Source organism: Thermobia domestica, chromosome 5 (genome assembly GCF_964235325.1).
Source record: "Thermobia domestica chromosome 5, izTheDome1.hap1.1, whole genome shotgun sequence".
Lineage (NCBI taxonomy): Eukaryota > Metazoa > Arthropoda > Insecta > Zygentoma > Lepismatidae > Thermobia > Thermobia domestica.
In genome coordinates this window covers 161,800,551-161,827,508 of record NC_137458.1, presented here as the reverse complement: position 1 = coordinate 161,827,508, position 26,958 = coordinate 161,800,551, and the positions used below count along the sequence as shown (strand labels likewise).

Below are 26,958 nucleotides of genomic sequence, written 5' to 3'. Positions count from 1 at the left end.
AGGGTAACAATATGTATAGTTCCAAGCTGTCATACAAATATAGATTGAAAATCAGTATATGCAAGAGCTTTTTTTAGTTTTTAATTACAACTTGTGAAAAGTACGACCAACATAGGTTACAAAAACAAGAAATTAGAAAACATGTTTTAAACTGTTGATTTTATTGATCAAAGTATATGATTTTTTTTTTTTTTTTTTTTTTTTTTGAATTCCAATAACCTTTGGACTCTTTTGAGTTGATACTTTTGATAGAAGTTTTTTCCCCTCCCTTGGATTAAAACTTGAGAAATTTCTTTTCTGAAAGTTCTTTAACCCTGTCGTATGTAATTGTAATGGAAAGACCATTTTGTTTGAGCATTGAAGTTGTTATATCTATGACAGTGGTCGTGTACCCAGTGTGTTCAATGCCGTTTTCACTGGATGTTATTGCATTTTCCAGTGCTTTTCCTATGTCCAGTGTGCAGGCCAAATTGCTGAGCATGGCCGCTGGAAGCAAGCCAGAAGAAAATACCGAACAAAGACGCTCTCGATCTTCTTCCAGGTCTCGGTCTCCTCCTCACCTAAGAGACCGCAGGCGATCTTCGAGCGTCAGCAAGTCACCTTCCCCAGGCTCTTACAAAGCTCGGTGAGAGATTTTTTTTTTTATCATGTTCACTTCCTGTATTCTTCGTGCATGCTTATGTATGGACTTTTTATATTTATAATGCATGATGGTAGTAGATCTGTTAACTCTTGAACCTGTTAATAATGTGTGTGTTTGTGCATAAGTGGTGTAGTAGATCGTTCAAATAGAAAAGTTAAAATTTCAAAGCCAGTAACTTTTGGAAGAGATTTCTAACAAAAATTGTTTAACATTGATTTATTTTTTAATATGATGGCAGTGTATGCTGTAGAATAAAGTTACAGATAGCGTACTTCTTCAGAACAAACTACACACGATAATAAGTAAGATACATTTTGGATAGAGATTACTTTACAGTTCGCAATCAGCTGTGGGGATTGATATAGCGTCTCTTATCTCTTGGGATAGGACACTAGACCTAAATAGTGAAACTACGTTACTGCTTATACCATATTGCTAGATTATGTTCTAATTTCAGAATCAATGGGACAAATTTGAAAGAAAAAGTTTGTATAGGTGACTTATTGTAAACAAGACCAATTCATTTGACTACTTCTCTTCTGGCTCCAGTTGATCGAACAGAGAATCAATGCTATTGACTATTTCCATCGAAAGTCGTATAATTAAACCTGTAATGTTTGCGAAATAAATAAAATTAAAAAAATAAAATAGATATAATAATGCAATTTGAATTCTTAAAACATTTAGGTATTATCTTTAAAAATAATAAAATAATGTGTGTCTCAGCTTTTCGTATAGAAAGGAGTCGCCTAGAACCACCAAATCGTATACATAGGTATTTTCAGAAGATCTATTTACCTGTGAAGCCCGCTTTTTCGATTTTCGTTTCGGGAAGGTGAAATTTTCTAGGCACGGTTCTTCTCGGGTTATTTCTAAGAATTCATTACCTGTATGCAACCCACGTTGCTTGTATGTTATGTGGGTTTACATAACAATAGACGATAACGAGGACAATAAAATGCTTGTGGAGACATTCTTCAAGGACATTCTTGTTTTGTTTCTCTTTTTCTATCCAGGGTCTGAATTTAGACCGGGAACGACGGGTACTTACAGCTAGTATAATATAAACTGTTACAAATGAATATTACATATTTTGTTAATCTTCAGTTGAAGTAACAATTTGAAACTTACTACATTTACTGATGTAATTTATTTCATATATAAATACCCCCATTTGCACACTTCACAACACATACTGGCTTTAATAAAATCGTAAGAACGTTTACCTTTAAAGATACAATGCTGTTCAGTAATGTACTTGAAACGTTACTTAAAATACTTACCTAAATAAGAATAATATCTACAGTAAAATAAACATGGAATGCACCTAACATCAAGTTTTAATATTAAATTTGAAAAATTGTATGATTGTTAGATTTGTTTGTGTAAAATTTTACGTCCCTTTCCAGCCAGAGGCTGTATTAAACGTGGTTCTACAGCTGAACGTAGAACTTGCATCATATGTTCTCATCGCGATTTGATCTTTATTTTCAAGAAAATTCTTGTCATGTTTCTCCAAATTTTTAAAATTTTCACATTGCAACTTAATCTGTAAATCAGTTCATTCATCCTATCTAAATGAGAATGAATACCACGACTAAGATCGTTATACTTTTTCGAGACCAAAATGATGTTTCATTGTTGTCATAATTAAAGCCCTGAATTAATGGCGAAATAAAAGCCCGAAAATGGCTGGCAAAATTGCAAAATATACACCCAAAAATGCCAGGTAAAATGGCAAAATAAAATAAACAAGCAATCACGAACTTTGGGGGAAAAAATAGATACTAAAATATGTAAAAGCTATAATAGGCTCTAATCGAATAAAATGTTTCATTTTGCTCTTTGTACTTATCACTTAAAATTCTGGAAACTTGCGCAACCCGTAAAGGGACGACATCTAACAATTCATCCGCCATTCTTCAGTAGTAACAATGAAACAATAACTTAAAAGCACTATCACATTTTATTCACACGCGGTTACATTAGCATAAACATTCAAAGCAGAAGAAATACTAAAGTGAAGTCATTTTACACTACGCTAGCAGTTTATTTTCACGTACAATAGGATTTTCATATTTTTGTTCTCTGAAATTATTAACATCTTTTTAAGATTTTCAAAGGAAAGACTTTGTCTCCTGTCAGAAGAATTCGCTTTAGATGAGAAAAAGATCTTTCCACATTTACATATGTCACTGGAGCATACTTGAAACATGCAATTTGGGAAGGATCCATGTCACTGTCAACAGTTGCATCAGCATCACCTTCCATAACACTAGCGATGTCCTTCAATTTTCCCAAATCTGGATTAGCACTTACAACACGATCACACTTACGCCGAATGTACTCGCCCTTGTCACCAGGTACAACACTCAGATCGTTGAGAGTATCATTAAAGATTTTCAGAAAACTAGTGAGTCTTTTTTAAAGCTTGGCAATAGCATCTGGTAACTTTGCAAAATGTGATGCAATGAAGATTAAGTCCTTTGTCAAGGAATTCTTCTTAATCAAACTTTGAGCAACCTTAATTGAAGACGCATCATCCTCATCAAAAGAATCAATAAATCTTTTGATAGGTTCAAAATTGTTAGCATAATCAGGGTGTCTATCGGTCACGAATGTCACGAAAAAGTCACGAAATCAGAAAACGGTCTTGAAAGTCACGAAAAAGTCACGAAATTTAGCTTTTGGGTCACGATTTTCTAAATTGTACAAATGTAAGTACAGATTTGGAAATTTTGTTCTATAAAACGTCAAAATTCACCACCAAAAATGTCTATGGTCGGCTTTAGACGCTACCAAATCGCAAGCAAAGTACGTTTCTATCGCATGGATGAAAATTCAGCCTAATTCGCACGCAAATTCGCTCTTGAAAATGTTAGGAAATTTTATGATTTGGTAAAGAAAAGGTTACTAAAAAGTCACGAAATTTCATTTTGGAATTTTAATAGACACCCTGATAATAGAGAACAGCTGTAATCCATGCAGCCCATCTCGTTAAGACAGGCTGTGGTGGAAGCGGAAATTCAGGGTCTAATTCGCGAAACGCACTTGTTCATGAGGGTGCTTTCAGAAATACCTTTTTCACATTTGACACAAAAAGGTCAACGTCAGGAAAATGAGAATGAACTTCCTCTGCAATTCTATGTAGCGCGTGTGCCAGACAGGTGAAATGCAGCATACGTGAGAATAGAACCTTAAGGGCTTTTGCTGCACTTTTCATGTATGCAGCTCCGTCTGTGACAAAAAGAAGGACCTTATCGTATTTTACACATTCTGGCCACAGAATACTCAGCGATTTTGTAAAAACCTGTACAATTGTCGTGCCGTTTACTTTTTCCAGAACTTCCGATGCAATCAAAAATGTTTATGTGCCTTCTTCCCCTCCCAAAGTTCCAATTACAGCGTTGCCAATGGAACGTCCTAGAATATCGCAAGTTTCATTAATTGAAATCCATATATTTTGTCAGCTACACTTTTACGGATGTCGTCAATAGTTCTGCTGTACGCTCTGTCAACGTAAGTCTTTCTCAAAAATGATTCACTTGGTTTTTGTGTGTGTGTGTGTGTGTGTGTGTGTGTGTGTGTGTGTGTGTGTGTGTGTGTGTATATATATATATATATATATATATATATATTTATTTCTCGAGAAAGTTTCTAAAGGAAACATTTTCTAACTTCCATAAAGGAATGCGCACGTTAATTAGAGCTTCACACAGATCATTCGTAAAACTGTTACTACGCGAAGCGGGATTCGTGACTGTTCCAAGAAGGTTTTGAACCTTTACATAACTGCTGCGTGTTCATGCAGAATTGTGTTTTGCAGTGCTTATATGGAGTGTTACGAAATAACGCTTTTCAGCAGAAATCACAGTTTCACATAACTTACAAAACAGTACAAAACCGTCTGTTGAAAACACAGTACGCCCGAACTCACAAATTTTTCCAACTTCTGTTGCCTAGAAAGACCAACTTTCGGCATCTTGTAATACTGAAACGCACATAAATATCAATTCTGTATCACACACGCCTAAGATTCACAATAACTGCCCACCTGGCTACTTCTTGAAAGTAAGCATCTTCGTTTGTCATTCCTAGAACCAAACACTGCTCCAAAATTCCAAGAACTGAATACGCACTAGCATCCCCGCCCCTCCACTTGTCACATTCCAACAGGAATAGACCAGTTATTATCAGACACCGAGATCGCTTGGCCAGATAAGAGCGACTCAGATCTGTGGTATGGTGTCATTGATGAGTAAATAAAGAGTAGTGGAAGAGAGAACCTGTGACAATGGCAACAACTTGGTTCTAAATTGAAGGGTTTGATGCAAGAAGGAGGCAGCTCCACTTTTCCCAGTATGCAGAAAAAAAAAAAAAAAAAAATCAGGCTTGTGTTAGGTTATGGGGTATCAAATACAACTGACCAGAAGACACACCAATGCATGAGCTCAGGTACGTGCAATGGCGTTTTTCTTTTGTATGTGATAGGGTGTGCAACTCAATACCGGCACAGAGTGGAGCTGCCTCCTTGCACCAAATCCTTCAATTGTGAAATTGTACTTTTCCTGGAAATATCATGAAAATTGCAATAATGGCACTTACGGTATTTTGCCATTAATTCCGGGCTTTAGTCATAATCCATTCTTATAAAGTTTCAGTTTGTAGAGAAATGTACAAGCTACGGAATTTTACGCATTTCCGTAACAGTAGATAATTAAAGAAATAGGGGGAAGAGGAGATTGTACAGTGCACTGCAGTATCAAAACGAACCTTTAACATGAAAATTAATAAAATCACAGGGCTAAATGAGAGACTGACATTCAGATAATTTCGAATAGTTCGGTCACGGGTCATTCCATGTATGTAACATGTAAAGATAATAGACAGGGTTCGCGCAACTCCCATCTCCTCTAAACATTATTAGTAGAGTCTTTTTTTTTTTTTTTTTTCGAAAGTTAATAATCACCATTAGATTTTGTGCTAGACATCTGTTTCAAATACCAATATGGAGTATGTATCTTACTTCGGGATGTTTTTGGCAACAAATATCAGAAGACATAATACAAGAGGGAATCACATTTCACAATATTTCCACCACCCAAAGAACAGGCACGTTTATACGCCATGGTCGAGTGTAACTACAAGCTCAAACTGGGCCAGGAGATAGTGTGGCAAGTGGACTATTTAACATAGGAGCTGCCACTTCGTCAGATCTTCGTCAGTTGCAGTGACGATGAGTACCCAACAACGCCTGACACTTGAACTCTTACAATAAGAGTTCGAACTCGGGGTATTACGCTGCGGCAGCAACTCAAATAATTTGTTATGTAAAAGGGGAAGGTGCAGTGGATTACAGTATAGCACCTCGTTGATTCTGGCTGCCCCAGAATAATAAATTCTGGGGTCATACTACACGTCATTGAAGAAAATCCATCCTTTAGCACGCACGACGATTATCAAACCAACTCCATATCCCAGTTAACTATAGTGTGTCATCTCGAACTTGGCAAAACCATGAGAAGCTGCCCCATTGTGAATCTTTAGATCAGGCCTAGAAAAAAAGAGGATGTGTGTCGAAAACTGTTGCAAAATCTGCGTGATATGGGTTTCCTGAAACGGATTCTCACATGCGACGAAAAGAGAGTTTTTTTCTTTCTTTCGAAATCCGGATGTGCAAAAACTGGGTTAAGCAAGAATCAGCTTCCAGAACCGGTCATCAAACAGGGCTGTTTCGTGCATAAAGTCATGCTCTGTGTGTGATGGAACTACAAGAAGGTAATTCATTTCGAGTTCGCTCCTAATGGTCGTACCATCAATTCCGATCTTTATTCCAAACAGTTGGGGCAGACACGTGCTGCACTACGCCAAAGATATCCTGCATTATGAACAGAAAATACGCCCTGTTGTAACAGTATAATGCAAAATTATTCTCGGCTCGAAAAACGCAACAAAAAATCAGTAACTTGATGGTATTGAACTGATGCTACAGCCGGCATATAGTCCTGACCTTGCTCTTTCGGATTACCACCTGTTTTTCGGTCCATGGCGCACTGACTGACTTCTTTGTCTCTCAGGACAAGACGTGGTACCGACATGGAATCGAGGAACTGGCAAGAAGGTGACTACAGACGGTCCAACACAAGAGGTATACTTTGAATATTATCCTCCTTTCATTGTGGTGTAATAAATACTGGTATTTTGCAAGACCTGTGACTCGTCCTTGTAAAATCATTCCATGCTACATCAACTCACGGTTTTGGATCGATCCTTACAAATTGCAGTGTTATTGTATATTCCGACCACTATCATCCATGTGGAACAAATGGAAAACTTAAGTTGATTTGTGAACCGTTTTGTAATTACAGATCTCCAAATTTCTCAAATTTTACCAATAATTGCGTGAGTGGCATTTGTTCGATTGGCATATGTGGCTGATGTAAAGGGCTTAGGGCGTTGGTTAAGGTATCATTTTAATGCCTATGAAAAGAGCTTACAAATGGCGTATTTCATACTATAGATGTTTATTTATTTATTTATTTATTTTTTTTTGTGAGAAAATCAAAATTTTGAATTTGATTTTCTGAAAATGTCACGTTTTGAAAAAGTTATAAAATTATAAAACAATATTTGAACTTTTATGAATGTATCCCCAAAATTTATTTTGGGATCATCGTGCGATCATAAGTAAGTATATATAATAAAAGATTGTACAAAAGAAATAAGGATGTATTAAAATCAAATTAGTAATATACAACTAATAGTAATAACTAAAACAACGTTCACCAGATTTTTGTCTATATGTGAAAGTTCAGTCTTCTTTGGATACTGTTTACAACTTAGTTTGGAGTGAACTTGAAACACTTTTTCGGTTGTCATTACATCGTTGTCAGGCATGGTGTATAGTCGGCCTGTTGGCGTCACAGTTTATCTTGCGGAGTACATTATTCTCTCAAATCTAGAGAACACCTAGCTTTCCAGGACATGCAAAAGGTTGAGATGGGTCAGTTGAATAGAGAAACGTCACTTTCACTTCATTTTCCGGGATAGATGGACCTGTTGTTATAGATTGGAGTGATGTATCCATTTATGTATGCCACTGGCAGATTGTCGAATTTAATGAGTGTATGTTCTGGTGAACTCTGACAATACGAAAATATCCTCACAAAAAAATTGGGAGTATCTGAAGCTGCAGCAATGAACGTTTGAAATTTCTGTGTTCCGGGAATTGTTTGTGCTTTGGGAATGTAGCTGACTCAGTAGTCTCTTCTTGACTAACAAATGTAAATACACTCCAGTAAAATTGGTTGCTGCCTGCTCAAAAATTTGCCAAGGTAAAGAATTGTATTATCGTATAGATGCTGCAAACTTCCTCTCAGCCCCTATTCCAAAATCAGCTTTATGTAAGCATAAGTCTGAGAAAGTTCTTTTTTGTTTCTTGTACTGTGCACTTGATCCATCAGAGCAGTATTATAAACTGGTTTCTCAAAAACACACTAAACTTCTGCTGGAAGTAGTACACAGTCGTAGTGTTTTCTTCGAGATACTCCAGTATTACAATATAACTGATATTTTCCCTTCTATAGTACACTAAAAATAGTAACGAAACCGGCTTTAATTTCCTTCCGGAAGGGAAAAGCAGAGAAATAAAGAAAATATTTGAGAGGCAGGCGTAGTCCTCAGAGGTACCCTCCGTCTTGCCCTCTATCTATGACTATAAATGGATGAACAGTGGCATGCTCACTAATCCAGTGACAGCTTTGCGCCTTGCCGTGTTCCACAGAATTATTATTTGCATCTATTTGGAAGTATCTAAATTAAAGCGATTTTCAACTAAACGTTTGGAGGTAGAAACTCTCGTAACAAATGAGTTCATCTTAATCCTAAAATAAAACTTTGAGATACATTCATAACAGTCTGTATATTTGTTTTATGTATTTTTTGAATTTTTCAAAACATGGCATTTTGAGAAAATCAAATTCAAAATTTTGAATTTTTCAAAAAAAAAAAATAAAGAAACATTTTATAGTGCTGTATACCATACGAAAGTTGTTTTCATAAACTTTAATATGACATCTTATCCAGCGTTTCATGTTCTTTAGGTCAGCCACAAATGCCAATCGAACAAATGCCACGTACGCAATTTTTGGTGAATTTTGAGAACTTTGGGGGCCTGTACTTTTGAAATCAATTCACATATCAACCTGAAATATCAGGGTTTGTCATTTTCAGGGGTACCAAGAACTACTAAATTTCATCAAAATCTGGGAAGGTAGGGTAGAATTTGTTTGGAAATTGTGTTGATTTGACATTGAATTACACAATAGAAGCATTTTAATATTACTTTAGCTATTCATAATTGGTCCTACTGTTGTGATGTGGAACATAAATCGGAATTTTAAGTTAAAATCCGTCAATAAATTAAATTAGATTTTGCTTTGAAATTCGAATATATACACTTCTACGTATGAAACAAATGTATAATGCCGTGACACACTACTCACATATGAATACGCTCGGGGTTGCATGGTCTTTGTTGGAAATTACAGTGGAAACGGCTGTTGGATTGATTGACTAAAAGGTAGGAGGGTAATATGAAGTAGCCCTTTAGATCTATTTGTACCAAAATGAAATCAGCAGTGGATAGGGTTCACTAGCGGGATTTTGTCTTTCCGGGAATTAATCTTCCAAACTCCTTAAGACGTAAATTTAGTGTTACTAGACGTAATTTTGATTCGATTTGATTTTGTGTTTAGCGTCCTTTTCAGCAGCGAAGATATATGAGACGTGGACCTACATCTTAACGTGGAATCCGAACCACATGGTCTTCCTCCAAAGGCGCGTACGCTAACCACTTAGCCACGAGGGACTTCTAGACATAATTTTAAATAAGTGAAAAAAAATATAAATGTGTGTGTTTTAACTGTATCAACTATTCAGCTAGAAGTTCTTGTTACAATAAACATTTGTAATTACATATATTTGATAATTTTATCTCAAAACGTCTTAGAAAATAAGAAACTGATGTATAAAACACAAACAAAAACCGTTGTAAGCTTTTCTGCCATATTGCATATTTCATGTTGAAATACCATTTTGAATTGTATGTTGTTAAGAGGTACACAGTGCAAAATGGAAGTATTCGAAAAGTTCGACAAGAAAATTAAAGATCTTTTTCAACAAATTGATCATGATGCGTTTTGCGGTAAATCAAGACTTGGAAAAGGAATCTACTTAAAGGTTATGTGTAACAGTAATTGAATATATGTGCGGTTTTTTTATAATGCAAAATGTCTAAGTAAAATCCGCTTCATATTTTTCAAGTTAATAGATAGGCATACGTAATTGACATAATGTTTTAATTGAACGACATACTTTGGCTTCTAAAATAGGAATTTTTGGAAAGTAGTTTACATTAAGATACTTGTGAATCGTTCTTTTATTTGAAGTGCATATTTTCCTTTCACCTTGATATTCAACTCCTGTATATATATATATAAGCCCTAGGAAATTATCAGATTTTTTATAACGTGTGACTCAAGAAGTGCGGAAATATAATCATGTTAACAATTGTGAACATTCAGCATGAAAAAAAAAAAAAAAAAAAAAAAAAAAATCCTCCGAATACTATTTTCGAAGTAAGGTAGAGAAACTAGGTAGATTAGAATATTGCTTTGCTGTATTACTTCGAGTTTGCAGTTTCAAAGTGGTTGCGGAAACCAAAGATTCCTCTTCACATTGGTAATAGAGTAAATAGTGATTCCTGGCAACACAAAGGAGAATTGCAAAATAATAAATTTTTACTGCAAGATCATACACTCGGTAGCAGTGTATTTCTTGATTTTTCCCATGGTCTATGTTCTCGTCTATTTGAACATTATTACAAAGATTTATATTAGTGAAATTAAATTTTACCTTTAAGCCGAAGTGCTTACTTTTATATACAAGTAAACCATAAAAACGCAAACAAAGGATATGCGCAATGTTGCTTCAGTTGCTGTACGAAGATTAATTACTTGCTGTAGAACTTTAATTTACGTGATGTTTTGAAATGACTATTTGTAGCTTCTTCCAAAGCGTTTCGTCACAGTGAAGTCTTTAGTTAAACACAACATATATTTAACTAAGTTTTCGAACTAACAAGTTGGCTTCTCCATAGGACTCGAGATTTGTTTTCGGTACATTTATTTTTGTGGTAGATATTGTCGACACGATATCTACTACAAAAATAAGTGGACTGGAATCCAATCTAAAGTATTTATGGAGATGCCACAAATCCAAACAAAATAAATGTGACTATGGAATTATGCAATGTCATAATGTGATATCATATGGCACTTTATCTTAATCTATTTCATGTACAGTCCGCAGCAAAATACCTGCAACATGAGCATGTAAATTTATTGTGAAACTACGCCTAACAGCCCAGGGAATCAACATAACGTCTAAGTGGCACGAATCCCGTCTGCACACTTATTTCGGAGCAAAAGACTTCGTCGTTTCACAATAAACTTACATGCTCATGTTGCAGGTTTTTGCTGCGGACTGTACAATATCGTGTTTTTTTACCTACTGTTTTTATAAAAATCTGAACTTCGTCAATATTTTGAACTTATTTTTCTTACACGAGCTTCTTTTAAAAAGTATTTCCTGCAGTAGGATCAAGAAGAAATGGTCTCTGAAGTTTCTTTCCACGTGCGGAGGGAAAATGCAACCCCTGCTTTAGTACTAGTGTTACCAACCACGGTCATTTTGTCTTACACTGTTAATTAAACTGTCATTATAGATGCACCAAAAAAAAAAAAAAAAAAAAAATAAATAAATAAAAATAAAAAGCATTAACACGTGAGTAGTAGCAACGTCGCTGCGAGCTGTCAGAGACTTGCTGGCTCCTTTATCACACATTTCTTTCTGAAGACCTCTATACTCTTTTTAATTAAATAACTTACCTGTAGACGAGAAAAATTAAGTGGCACAAGTATTCTTGATCAGTTAAATTAATCTCCTTCCATTCAACTGGACATGTGTATGTATGTATGCTTGTTTCACACTTACATGCGTAAAATTTATTGCATAGATTATTTGTTATATATATTAGGGTGGTCCAGCATAGAATGATAAAGAAAAAAAGATCTCTGATCTAAGCGCATAGTTGCCAATTTCGATCCATGTAGTCTAAATATACTGAATAAAAAATTTCATCGCAGTAAAATAATATTTAGAGGTCGCTCAAAACCTTCAATTATGCTCCATACCTGTTATTTGAAATATTGAACGTATTCGCATTTAAGCGGTGATGGACCTTTTCGTTGTTCTGTGCAATGCATGTGAATTTCATCCAAAAACAGTTAAAATGGCCAGGATTTAGTAATAGGGGAAGAAGGGGTCCGTGGCATGAAATAACCCCGTTACAACAATATCCATTTTTAACTTACACCCCCCGTTTCCTCCACAGAAAGCTGCTCATAAAAAAGAGTAACCAAACGCTTGCTGCAGCTTTTTATTTTTAACGCTGATTCTTCTTTTTCTCGTTTCTTTTTGTTTAATCCTTCCTTAATTTTTCCATTTTTTGGTTTCGAAGGGGGGTCCATTATTCGCCCCCTTGGCTACGTGCCTGAAATGGCGTTTCTAGTGTAGGCATAAATGTAATACGTGTAAGTCCACGACTGGAAGAGAAACGGAGTTATATTTATGATTGGTATCGTCTGAAATACGGATAAATTTCACCTAATTAATTATGCACCGCCCACAATTTTGGAAAACATACCAGAGGTCCAAATTCCACTGTTTCAACGTTTCCAAGAGTTTTGACCAAACCTTAAGCATTATAATTTTAAGGCACTGGAAGACGAACGCCTTTCCATGCCATATGTACGAACACTGAAAAATGAAGTTATGTTTCTACAAAATTGTCTTGTACATAAGGAAGACAATAACTATGTTTCCCGTGATGACTATAAAGAAATGATAGAGCTTTGCCTTTTGATACTTGATGAATTTCCAAAGGAGTACTGTTTCAAGTCACCAGGTGCTTACCATGTGGCTCGGTGGATGGGAAAGGTAATATGCTGCTTCAAGATATAAATTTTCCGCGAAATGTTTAAGCTTACAGTCAAAGAGGAAAAAATCTGCAGGAAGTGTGTTTATTTGCAAGTCTCATATACGTGAAAGCATGGATTTCGTGTCCCAAGACATGTGATGCCCCCGTCAACGACTTATTTCTGTTCAAGCAGATCAAACAATACGCCATAGTGAATAAATCTGTGTCTGAATCTGCAATGAACAAGTTTCAAACTTACTTGTGGTATCTTGAAGCAGAATTAGTTCCTCTCTCACTGTTCTCTGAAAAGTTATCTTTCGAGGACAAGCGGAATATTATAAATCGTCTTAAGGTTTGTGAAGAAAATTAGAGTTCAAGAGGCATAAAACTCACAGACTGCTACGGGTAGAAACAAAGAATCTTCATAATTTGATTAATTGAGCCTCTCTTTGCTCCTTACGTTCTCTTCGAGTTGACATCAATTTCATGTTCCCGAGCACTGGAGTAACTCGGACAAATTCCAAAAGGAGAAACGAATCGTCGATTCACTTAAGGTTGTCAACGATGCTGCTGAACGTTCAATGGCCCTTATGTCCAATTTCAATGAGTCAATCACAAAGAAAAAAAGTGAAATGCAGAGCCTAATTCAGGTTGTTGAGGACCACAGGAAGCGCGTTTCAGACACTCGAAAGAGCACTTTGAAAAATTACCAACTTCGTTAGTAACCTTATTTTTTCTGTTTAAAATGAACAGCAACTGCATATTTAGAGATATCTCACTTATTTTGAAATCAATAAATGGTAATTTGGCTAATAGCTATTTGTAAGTTTAATAATAATAATAAATAATTCATTTTGTAGGGCAAAAAGTACAATTTACTTTATAAGGATTGAATTTTTAAACCTCCAATATGTGTCGTATACGACATAATTATATGCATCCTATGGCACAATTTCGTGTCGCTTGAGCGACCCCTAAATATTATCCAATTGAGTTGATTTTTTGCAGTGAAATATACTTGTAGGAAAGGAACAATATTAGCAACTATGCGCAATTAAATTCGCAAAAAAAATTTTTGGACCACCCTAATATGTATATTCCACCTTTCTTCTTTCCAGCTTCATCTGAAGATGAAATTTCTTACGTAAGTAAGTACAGCTTTTACACCTTCTCTTTAAATTTAACTTAAAATATATGAAGTTCTTGTGAAAACGCTGAAAATATTTTTAGTGTTTTGACAAATCCGTGGTTTTTGATCCAATTTAAAAAGAAGATGTAGAAGTTATACTTAATTACATAAGAAATTTGATCCTCAGATGAAGCTCACAGGAAGAAAAATGGGCGAAATATATATAAGATACATTTTTATTAGAAATATTCAATTTTGAAGGAATATAGCATATATTATTTTCTTTGAGATTTCCCAGTCAGTTCCGTTCCTAGGGTTTTTAAATTGCGTCAAGAATAAGAGGATGAATTCATCCATTCGCATGTGTTTCCACTGTATATTTCGTAAACGTCTACCGAATTTTATTAAATGTGTACATTTGAAACCTGCCCCTATTATCTTGGGTTGAAAGTAATCGGGGGCAAGAAGTTGGATTTGTCCTTTATTAGAAATTTCACATTTTCATGTACTTTCTTTGAGGCTGTTGAGTGGAATGTGTTTCTTCGAGATTGACATCAGTCAAGGGCAATGGGAATGAATTGACTCCAACTTGAAAAGTATATTCTAAGATAACTTTGATTTTGGTAAAGCTTCGGTTTTCATGAAACATAAACATGATGAACCTTTCCTTTCAGGCTTATGGGTTATATCCTATTGGTGAGGTCGAAATCCGTTTGATGCAAGGAAGTGAAAAGCTTTCAATACAAAAAGTTCTCTTCTACAATACGTGACACCGCTCGTAATAATTATAATATATTTAAACTTAGATGTCTGTTTGTATCTACTGTTGTATTCCAACGTTGAATGAGTCAGTTTATGCTAAACTTTCTAATACAATTGATGAACGCAGTATGTTCAACTTTCTTGATACACACATTACAGTCTCATATAAATGTCCTCCACGAATTGTATAAACGTTGAAAATATAACTTCATCCCTTTAGACTCGATTTTAAACGTCTTCTGTGATAATATTATCTGTGGAAACATGTACATTTCCAGAAATTGTGTTCTGAACTCTCGCATAAAATGATGATAATAATAATAATAATAATAATAATAATAATAATAATAATAATAATAATAATAATAATAATAATAATAATAATAATAATTCTTTGTCTCTATCACATATGTATGAAATAATGTTGCTGTGTAAAAGATGTCATTAAGGAATAACGTGGTTGTGTTTGTTTCTAGAATGAATCATGAATCTTCAAGGTCTCCGTCACCGAAACCAAAGAAGCGATCGCGTAGCTCAAGTAGTGAATCATCAGTAGGCAGTGAAAAAGGTAGCAATCCCCCTGTGAAAGAGGAAGACGACTTTGAGATTAGAAAGAAAGAAGATAGTATTCAAAAGAAACGACATTATAGGAGTAATAAAGATACTACCAGTGAGTCAGAAGACGAGGATGGCAGGAGGAGAAAGGTAAGGCATTTTTATTTATTTATTTATTTATTTATTTATTTTATTTTATTTTATTTATTTATTACATACTTAGAAAGTCGTGGAAAGCATTGAAGATATCTTAAAATTAATATAACGATCCGGGGATCTGGAAATCACGGAACCTAAATAGTTTGGCTTCTACCAAATTAATAGAATATCTTGCTTCATATTAAAACAGTTAGGTTATTTTTAAATATTTTTTTAAGTGTGTCTACACTATTTTAAGTGTAATAACGAAGAGTTGTTGCTGCACTATTGAAGGTGCTGTTAAGTTTCAGCGTACAGAAGTATGAAGTGTATTGTATAATTTTTGGCTTTTCATCCTAATACGAAGAGGAGGTTCAGACCTGTATGGCTGAGGATTAATGTACAAAGAACATGCTGACTACACAAAGAGAATGTATAGATGGGAAAACATCACTGGTTTATATGGTGAAATCAGAGACGATGTTTAACTTAGTACATAGTGCCATTATGTATTTCACAAATCTTCAGAATACAAAGAACCACACGCTGATGCAATAATTTAAAAAAGATAATTTGTTATAATTAAAATACATCGTTGTATAACGTGGAAAAGGGAATAGGAGCGAGAAAATAAATAAATAAAAAGTTAGTCATATGTGGAAAGTTAGTCTTCAATAATTTCTCATGTAAAACTACAGAAGGATTTTCAACCACCTACCTGACTAGTATATCCCCTTTCTTTACCACCAATTATGGTCGATGTGACGAGCACTGGCTGAACGATTGCCCGGCATCATACTTCCCATTGTAGCAAGTTCCAGCGTAGAATGGGAAAGGGAAATGCCTCACCACACCGCTTTGGCAACTTCCATAAGACCCTGCAAGATACAGGGACAGTATTAAGCAAGTGCCTGTTTGGAAGTTCGGCCCCATAGTAGTCCAATGGTGAGGAACCCGGGAATTTCACAGGGATGGACGAAAATATAACTCGACTTCTCGTCTCTTCTGCCTTTCCTGCGTAGAACGCTTGAGATGATCGATCTTTATGACTGGAGGTCTTGTTGCCATGTGGGTCCATACATTTCCGGTCTTGTCATGGTACAGGTGGGAAATGTGTGTGCCATACACGACGCTGTCCTGGTGGAAGTAAGCTGCGTTGACTTTGGAGTTGGAAAGCACTTCAACGAGGGACAGCGTTTCCCGACTTCAATATTCCACCACCACCACCAGAAATACCTTGCAAAACTTTTTCTTGCACTGCAGCACATCGTCACAACAACTCTCATGACCTATTTGACAGTAGAAAATGGATCACACCCTGCTGGTCTTCTCTAGGTAGAGCCATCTCTCATCCAGAGTACACACCCATTTCACTTGCATTGTGCAAGTTTTTGGTATTTGTGAACTACTTATTATGGCGCTCTGTGAGGCGGTGTTCGTACGCTTTGTGACGCGCTTCCGATGCGAAGTTCTCCCGAATGATGATGGAAAATGTACGTTTTGGAATACCGTGTTATTTAGTTAAAGTTCTCTGTGTTGGGGATTGTCCTGTGTTATTGCTCTTCTAATGGCACGTACTGTATTGAGAGTTCCAGTGGGCTGGGACAGTGTTCCTCACAATTTCCTTACGACCGCAAGGGTTTATTAGGTACACCATCGGATGATGAGTTCTACACCAGCTTTGGTGACAAAGCCTTCCTTCTACCATTTCACTATTGTTGAGTGACTATAATATGTAATGGAAGTTCACAAACGAATCCCTCCTAGAAAACTGTCACTTTTACCTTCATCGCTCCACAGATCGTGCTCAACTGATGCTATTATCAAGTACAGGCCCTAACGTAGCCAGCAATGTATCGGGACATAACAGTGGTTAAATGGGTCATTCGAAAGGGTCAGTGAAAGTCATCTATTTTTATCGTGGACAATCTTTGCAGATACTTTTTCACTCACGCATTCAAACCTTTTTTTGCTGAGCCGATTTTAAGAACATAAATTGCTAGTTTTGAAATGTAAGCATTCAGTAAAACATAAAGCAGATAGATATTGTGGCAATCATTCTCGTATGTTCACAATAGAAATAGAGATTAGAAAGAAAGTTGGGAAAAATTGATAACTCAAAAGTTGGTAATATTTACAAGCATCGTGCTTTTTACATCTTTTATTCTCTATCAGATTAATATCTTTAGCCATAGAAATCACCCATAGTAATAAATTGTTCGTAACCAGTCACACATTTGTGAAGAATTTGCTAGCATGGAACATCTATTACTTCTAGCAGTTTTATTAAAAGTTAAACCATTCTGAATCTTACGATTCTTCGAATACTTCTAGGAGTTTGCAACACATGCATTGGCTGCCGTTAGTAACCGTAATCTTTGTATCATGAATTATTACCTTCCTGAAATTTCTTTTCTTACTGTATGAGCATTCATATTGACGTTACAGTTAAATACCTTAGTATTTTTCGTTTGCAAACTCGCGTTAGTAACGATCCATTGTAACCAGTAGATCAATCTGTTGTTTTAAGTAATAAATAACTCGTAATAGTATCAGAAGGGCAAAATTAATGAGAAGTAAGGTAATGTAAAGTTTTTGAAGACGTCAGTCTAAGTCTTAAATTGCTCCTGACTAGTCTGACTTTTTCGTAAGGGAACTTTTCTTATTTGTACGTGATTGATAATAACTACTGCAATAAGCCAATGTGGAGTCCTTAAATGCAGTTTAGTCAACGGTGTAGCAGCGCAAGTATATAGCAGTTTTCGTGAGATCACCAAACCAAACAGTATTGGGCTTGGTCTGTACTTAATGGGTAACCGCAGAGAAAATCGAGTAGTGTGGGGTTCAGCGTTCATCGAGAATCGGAAGAGCAATTAAGGAGCTATTTATATTAAGAACAATTCGGCTTAAAAAAAATCAAAGGAATGAAATTAATAATGTAAGTTTGTAAAAGGTTAGTTATATTTTCAACGTGTCATTTGAATTTTCTTGATCAATAGCAAATTTTGTAGTTGCTTAATTTGCCTGTAAATGTTTTGAAAGATAGAACTTGTATTTGCATAGCTGTAACTAATTTTGGATTTAAGAAAAGCTTTAATCTTCTTGTCAAATTTGTACATCTTTCGAAACCACAAGACCCTATTTTGCTTCTAAAGTTACTGCTTGAAATAACTAAGTTATTCAAGTTATTTATTTATTTATTTATGTTGTGTATTTCCAGGATCGAAATCATGACAGACGTCGCTCTGCTTCACCTCCTCGCCGTCCGAGAAGCCTGTCCCGAGGTAGAGACAGGGATTGGGAGAGGAACCGCAATCGGATGAGAGAGAGACGACGTTCTCTAGACAGAGAGAGAGATAGGGAGAGAGAGCGAGAAAGGGAACGGGAACGAGAATGGAATAGACGGGAGCGAGAAAGAGAACGAGAGCGGGAAAGGGAAAGAGAACGTGAGCGAGCGAGGGAGAGAGAAAGAATAGAGCGTCAGCGGGAGCGAGAAAGAGAGTGGGAGCGAGAGAGGAGAGACAGAGAGCGAGCCAGAGACAGAGGTAGAATGCCACCGCCTACATCACGCCGACCCCCGCCTCAGTCAACGCGGAGGAGGTAAGATTACATTCTGTGCATTTTTTAAAACCATATATAAGCAAATACAGTAGTTTTCTCTACTGTTTTACTGATCTCTTCAGCTGAGTTCGATTGAATTGCATTCTGAGAGTGTAAATCAGATTATATAATGCAATATTTATTTATTATCACTAGTAGTTTTATAATGAAAACAATAAATAATCAAGAATGCAAAGAAAAGGAATTTTGGGCATGTTAGCCAAGGGCATGTGTTGAAAGCTTTCATCCTAGCACTCGCGTAGGTGAAACTAAATAAAAGTTTAGCTAGAATAATTCTCGTTTGGATTCGAATACTGTTATCAAACGATAACACTACGTGTTAATCTACATTATTCAGTATTAAACAGAATATTGCTATTTATTAATAGGCAAGTTTACTCCAAAAAATTTTGCAAGTCGCATACTAGCAAGTCAGTAATTAGGCAGCTGTTTTGTAGCTTCAAAGATTGTTGTAGCTGTTTTGTAATGAAAAATGTGCATAGATTAAAATAAACATATTTTGTAGCAACATATTTCAGTAATATTGGAAATCAACTCTTAACAGTTCGCATAAATCAGGAACTGTCATTGGGTAAATATGTAGAGATACAAAATTATTGATCTATTTCAGTAGTTCTCAAAGTGGGGTCCATAGGACCTAACCAGGGGTCCGCAGCGCATAAAAATTGAGATGTGTTATAATAAAATGGAACTCACAGCTGTTACGCAAAAAGTATTTTTTCAGTTACGAAAAGAAAGCAATTAGAAATTATACCTGCGTTTGTAAATTTAAATGTCTTCCTACTTTACTAAATTTCTGCCCTGAAGTTAGTCAAACGTTATATAGGACTACTTCAAGTGAGAGAAATTTCTTCTTTGCTAGGGCACTTTTTCAAAAACAGTTATACATTAACTGTATACGATGCCTCGAAATTTCATGGATTTCATCTTCAATTGGCGGAAAGCTTCCACCACTACAACCAATTCCATTATATATATATATATATATATATATAAAAAAAGTAAATGCTAGTCATTCCTGTGCTTATAAACATCAAGCCTCCCCCCCTCCCCAATTCTGGGATTTCTGAAAAAGCGATGAAAAACCCCTCCCAAAATGTTCCTAGATCCGCCACTGCGAGTAACTCCTGACTCAAATTGGTTTGCGTGTGTGCTGTGAGTATGAAAGAGTTGTCTAAAAAGGCATTGCAACATTTGATGCATTTCCCTACTACTTACTTACGTGAACAGACCTTTTCTGCTCTTAGCGGTATTAGAACCCGAAAGCGAAATAGTCTTAATGTGGAATCGGACCTAAGATTGATGGTGACAAAAATTATACAAGATTTCAATGCAGTTGTGGAAAAACACAAAGAATTTCATTCCTCACATTAGTGACCCCATATTAGAGAACGTTGTTTATCAAGTGAATTTCGTGTTTTAAAAATATTTTAATTGAAATTCGTTCACTAGGAAACAATCATGTATCTTTAAAGTAAATTCTTATTGCATTATTTTTCTTGATCTTTTTCTTGTCAGTGATAATTCTAATTAGTATATTTTTAATACCATGTGAAATTTCAGATAGCATTGCAAGGGAGTGCGCAGATCGCTTCCCGAATGAACGGGATCCGCAGATCACTTCCCGAATGAACAGGGGGTCCGCGTTATCGGAAAGTTTGAGAACCACTGATCTATGTAAACGTCTGTGCAATTGTGAATTGAAAATGTGATATAGAATAAGTAGGAAGCCATGCTAGGATTTCGTACTTTCACCATTCTTATATAATGTCAGAGCAGATACCGAACAATACAAAAATCATTTGATGCATAGGAAAACCTTTTGCGATAATGTTTTATGGATTAGATATATTACACTAAATTAGTAATGTATTTTTTAAACTTAATGTCACAACAAGCTTCTAAGTTATATCTGTAAGAATTGCGTAGTCGTAAAGCTGATAATTTTCTGCTTTCTAGAAGTCCACGGCGCAGTCCAGCTCAGAGAAACTATGGCTATGGTTCAGTTACACCACCTGAAACAAGGCGTTCTAGGTCTTCTGAAAGTGTGAGTTTTTAATTAGTAAAGTTTTGTTACGTTGCATCTATTTATTTTATTTATAATAAGCTAGTCTTTTTATTATTGTTGTTAGTTTTGCTATAATTGTGAAAAGTTCTGTTGATTTTTGCATTCCTGTTGCTAGGGGAGAAAAATGAAAATCCTGAAATATGTCTATATGTCTGCAGTATACGAAACGTCATCTAACATTTTATTTATTTATTTATTTATTTATTTATTTCGCTATCTCTGTATGTTCTGCCATATTTTGCTTATTTCTAAGCACGTACTTTTAAAGTGGTGTGATGTTTCTTGCCTATATGATAATAGAGACGTTTTAAATAGAATTTAGAATTTTCAAATTTATTAATATGGATATGATTACAAAACAGTTACTTCAATAATCTTTATAAATGAGTCAGGGAGAGCCGATATTTTGTTCTTTATGGTTCTCCCTTTCAGTTTTTTTTTTTTTTTTAACATAAGATGGCGGGTAAATGATTGATATATGTAGCTAACATAAAATTACATGAGGTTATGAATACTTAATAAGTTAATAATAATAATAATAATAATAATAATAATAATAATAATAATAATAATAATAATAATAATAATAATGACACACTAACATGGTGGTGTCTCAGTTTTCAAATACACTTGTCAGTATTTTAAATTTGTAGTTCTCTGACACTTAATGGTAGGGCGTTTCAGGCCTTAACACATTGGTACCTGATACTTTTGATACCATAATTTAGCCATGGTTTTGGTTTTTCAAGTTCTTTTTTGTCTTTGTACGGGTACTAACTGAGTGCTTTAGTTCAACAAATTGTGGTGGAAATATATTTGCAACTTTTTTGAGGATTCTGTACATTTAAGCAATTTATCTTATAAAAAATAAAGTTTATCTCATTTTATTATGTTCAGTTTGTGGAATAGCGGTTTTGCATAAGCAAGGGAATGTTCATTATTTCTTGTTCTTGTTACCTTCTTCTAAAGAACCAGGAGCTTATATGTAACTTGAGTACTTACGTTTCTACACCAAGCCTCGACTCCGTATGAAAGATATGGGTGGATGAGTGTATATTCTTGCAATCGATTCCGGAAACATTTTTGATATTTTAAACATTAATCCACTGTGTAGCGAAACTTTTTTCTAATTTCTTTTATTTATTTGAGCGATGACAAGCGGGAACCTGAGGAAACCAGTCGCGAAAACCTCGATATTTGTCTTAATTGTATAATTTTACTCCCTTCCTTTCGCTCTCAATTTTTGGGGTACGTATTTCTAATCATGACAACCTAACAGTCAGCAATGCGCAGGTAAACTAGATGATATTTTTTTTTTTTTTTTTTTTTTGAATATATTCTTCCGGGAATTCAACAAAATTTCTTGCAAAATTTAGAGAGAAAATGAAACAGTAGATTTAACTATGTAATTAGCTAATGAACACATTGAGTACACAGGTCATTAATACAGCATTTTGTTACAGAATATTCTTTGTTTTAGTGATTGGTTGATTAGGAGTTCAGCGTTGCCTTCAACATCAAGGGTATCGTTGCCTTCATCATCAAAGCTATATAAAACGTGGACATACAGCTTAACTTGAAATCCGAACTTCATGAGCTCCCACAGGGCATGGAATCCGAATCTGCGCCGAAGGCGCGTATGCTAACCATATAGCAACGAGGAACTCTTTGTTTTAATGATACAAATTATAAAACATAGTAGTTAAAAAATAATCTTTTTCTGTTATAATTGTCTCCAAAGTATTGCTGACTTTTAAATTCGGACATTTTTATCCCCAAGACCGAATATTACAATATTGTCTGATGCAATAGACAATTGAAAATAGTGCAATAGAAAATTGATTAGGATACAAGATGCCCATCTCCCAGTACAAGTATATATCGAGAGCGAGAAGACGGTGAGAGGGCTTGTGTGTCTTCAATTAATCTTTGAGAAATAAAACTTTAATCCTTAAAGGAATACAAATGTTTCCAAAATCAAAATATATTTTCCACAAAAAAAGTTTTGTATAAATAGTTATCTCAAATACTCAGAAAAAGTTTCAATCCGAGGAACATATGAACAGAGTTATCGATTTCCTCTAGGAGCATCCTGTATATACGTGTAAATCAAAATATTCAGTAGGTAGCTTTCTTTCGTGTACATATAATTATATAGATAAATATTACAGCTCATCTACAGAGTACAATATTTCTCTCTCAATGACTGCCACATTAATCCTAACGCATTACTACAATTCTTGTATCCTCAAGCACTTACTATCCCTAGGTACAACAATGTAATCGTTACAATTACATCTCAGTGATATTTCTAACATATACATTATAGGACCATTTGCCTCTAATTCCCCACCATGAACTCCAGACTTTTTGCTCCTCTAAGACTCTTAACACAAGTTCCTACAACCACATTGTTTTCGAAGCTTGACAACCCTACATCTAGATATTTTCGCTGTCAGTAACAATTTCGGCCCATTTTTGGGGGAATTATTTTTTCTTTAATAGCTGTAGCAGTTCTTGCTTCTGTTGTATCACAATCAGACAGTTAAAAACTATACCAAGGAATTGACAACGAGCTTGTCACGGTTGTAAGTAGGAACTTACTTATTCTGAAGCGTGGACACTACTAACAACAACACTCGTACTCAAGACTAATGGTGATAATACCAATGATTGTAGGCCTATTTCTACAGTGAATGTTATTCCTAAAATTTATGAAAAAATGATGTACAGTTACTTCTGTAGCACTGTCTGTGATCACAACATGGGTTTATAAATAGTAAATCAGTTATTACAAATTTGGCAAGTTTTATGCAAAGCCTGTTTTCTGTCATTCGATCTGGTGGCCAAACTAATGTTAATTAATTAAAAAAAAAGCTAGATTCACATTTAAATAATAGAAAATTTAGAGTTAGGTATAATGTCTATACTTCCTCTATTCATATCATAACAAATAGAGTACCACAGGGTTCTAATTTGATCCCTTGCTGTTTTTACTTTACATAAATGATTTACCTGGTAAGTTAACCTGTAAATTCTGACTCTTTAATGAAATTAATACAGTTCAAGATCAAGTTATGCTGCAAGAAAACATTTATATATTAGTTAAGTGATCAGAGAATGTTCTGAATTATAGTATGCACAGTAACTCTTTTAACTTGAATTGGCGCTCGGCCAGTAGAAGAATTTCTTACCTATGAATATTGCCAAAACACAAGGTATAACGCTTTTCTAGGAAAACTATTCTTTTGTCTTATAAATATATAATAGGCGATCAGGAAATTGAATTTGGAACTTACGTTAAAGATTTGGGAACAATATTAGATAACAAATTATTATTTCAAAACATTTACAGGTAATCACATCTAAGACCAGAGAAATTTAGTAATGTTAGAAAACTTTAATTTTTCAAACATTAATACTTGCAAAATTCTCTATATGTCTAATTCGCATTTGAAATATGGTACGGTAATTTGGGACAATAAAGTCAAATATTTTGTAAATACTATTGAGACTATTAAAATATTTTCCTAGCCTGGTTACAATGGAAGTTCAAAGATATGAGTTTGTCTAGATATCCAAAGAACTGCAACTTTTGTCTTTAGCCGATGAGCGATATAGTTTTGATTCATTTTGGTTTCTTTATAGATGATTTTGTTTCCATAAGAACTCCACATAACACCAGATATTTTGTTCCTTTTGTCTCTCAAGCTTCTACTCTAAAATCACCAATTTATAAAACTATTGATAGTGCAAATAAATTTTATTCTATTCTAGATATTTTCCAAACTAAATGTATTAAAGTTCGTTCAGAACTTATTCAGTTACTAAAGAACATTTAATGTTACATATTTAATTTAGTGTGGTACCATTTGAGTTTTTTCTTTGTAAGGATTGTTAGTTCTGAATTTTAACTATCTCTTTCTTCTTTGATTTCCCCTTTCATCTTTTCATTTTCTTCGATATTTTTTGTTTCATGATCGGATACTGCATGATATTACCGTATCTAAGTTAATATAAGTTTTTATTTATGATGTGTCATAATTTCAAAGTTTATTGTATGTTAATTTTTATGATTTTTGATTTTTGTGATATCTCGACTGCATGTGCAGCTTTCGTGTTACAGGTGTAATTTGCTTGTTATGAGAGATATTCTATGACATTGTAGTATGAGTTTGGTTGCATGTGTCATGTACCTGCTGCCCGGACACACCTGTAGATATCGTTCCTCTTGAGACAAATGGGCGTATCTCATTTCCTCAGCTTTTTCAGGAGACAAGTTTAAAGATTTTATTATAACCATATTCTATCGTGTTCTGTAAAATATTAATTTGATCTTGTAAGTTATATACTTGAAACGAAGGAAATTAAACTAAATTTTAAAAGAAGATGATAGAATAAATAATTAGAAAAGGTTTAAACTTGTCTTCTGGAAAAATTAAGAAAATGAGATACGCCCTTTTGTCTCGAGAGGGACGATATGTATGCTGTTTGCTGCCTAATAAATGTATTATTATTATTATTATTAACTTAAAAAGGCCTCTTTGTTTACGGTTCTTAGTTGCAGTATATTTTATGTTGATTGTCCAATATCAATGAACTTCCCGGGATTTCTGTATTTTCATGCCGAAATCCTGAGAAGTTTCTAAGAAAACGATTCATAAGTTTGTTTGTGTAGAAAATATTATTGATTACTTAAGAAAGCGCACAAATTTGAAGTAACTATATTTGAAGCATCTGCTCGTCGCATATGTAGTAAAATTGTAGTTGTTTTTGGCGTAAAAAGATTGGTTAAATTTTACTGCTTCATTTTTCATCACTTCAACACTAGCAACTCCTTTCGAATGCAGATAATTTAACACATACATTTCTAGTTGTACTAGCTAGACTGTAAAATCTCACTTACTTATTTTGTCTTTACTAAACGTGAACACAGTACTAACCTCATATAAGGGGTGTGTGAATATTGAATGTTTCTACTTCGAGTGGTAGTTACTGTAGTATTTAACTGTTTCTGTTGTTATATAATTCACTTTATTGTATGTGTTTACTTCTTCCAGAGAGGTAGTAGTGATAGACTGAGATCACCTCCTCGCGACAGAAATAGAAAGAGAGGGCGGTCAAGGTCGAGAAGTGCTTCACCTGCGCCAAAAGAAAGGGTGGGTTATTTTCTTACTTCTTGTGTGTGTGTGTGTTGCATCACAAACATGACGAATCGTACTTTTCTTCAGGATGAATTCTGTTGATACTGCGTTCAATCAATGGTAATCGTTTGCCACAATCAACATTCAGCTTGTGAGTTTTAGTTTTAATAAAAAAAGAGGTGCAAAAACTTTAGTTTCAATGTTATTTTCTATTTTAAAATTTAGAATCTTTACCTATTTTATGTTGGGTGTCCCATATTATCTGGATAGTCTTGATTCTAGGTTTCTTATTTATGAAATCCGTAATGCTTCCTTTATTTTGATGTGTATGGTTGCGCTTGATTATTTTTATTTAGCTTCTATTACATTACTAATTGGTTTCGTACATGCTATGAAGTAGATAGTCTGTGAATTTTTTAATTTTTTATCATATATATATTATAGGATGTCAACTTAATTTCTGACCCATCCTTTTTTTTAAGTTACTTGATTTTTCGCGTTACACAGTTCTCTCAGATCATCAAACTGAACTCTATAAAGTTCCATATTTTAATTACCACTCTTTCATAGGTTAGTTTTGACGAATATTTTTTTTTATATCTAGATCACTTCCGTTTTTTGTGTTTATCTGTGTATATTGTTATCACGAACCTAAAACTTCTTTATTCTCACATATACTGCGCATGACGAAGTCTATTTTGTAAGCAACAATGTTTATTATCGGACAGATGATCGCATTGTTGCCTTTGGGATTATTTAATGAGTAAACTGTAAAACTTCCAGCGATGCTGCTTCAACCAGTGTAAAATTGTGAGCATTTGTTTGGCGCCACCTATGCCTGAAAATTACTCAAACGGG

The 26,958-nt window shown here is 34.7% G+C and overlaps 1 protein-coding gene across 10 annotated transcripts in view; it reads left to right on the top strand.

The window, feature by feature from the left end:
- The window catches only part of Srrm1 (Serine-arginine repetitive matrix 1), a 211,433-nt gene that overhangs the window by 157,928 nt on the left and 26,547 nt on the right, over positions 1-26,958 (top strand). For 7 of the 10 annotated variants that reach the window (XM_081759292.1, XM_081759288.1, XM_081759287.1 and 4 more), the window contains 5 exons: positions 440-625; positions 15,051-15,279; positions 18,488-18,867; positions 20,848-20,935; positions 26,017-26,115. In XM_081759292.1, the coding sequence (XP_081615418.1) occupies positions 440-625; positions 15,051-15,279; positions 18,488-18,867; positions 20,848-20,935; positions 26,017-26,115 (982 nt within the window). The remainder of the gene's footprint in view (positions 1-439; positions 626-15,050; positions 15,280-18,487; positions 18,868-20,847; positions 20,936-26,016; positions 26,116-26,958) is intronic. The other 3 variants (XM_081759294.1, XM_081759286.1, XM_081759295.1) reach the window with 3 other exon arrangements.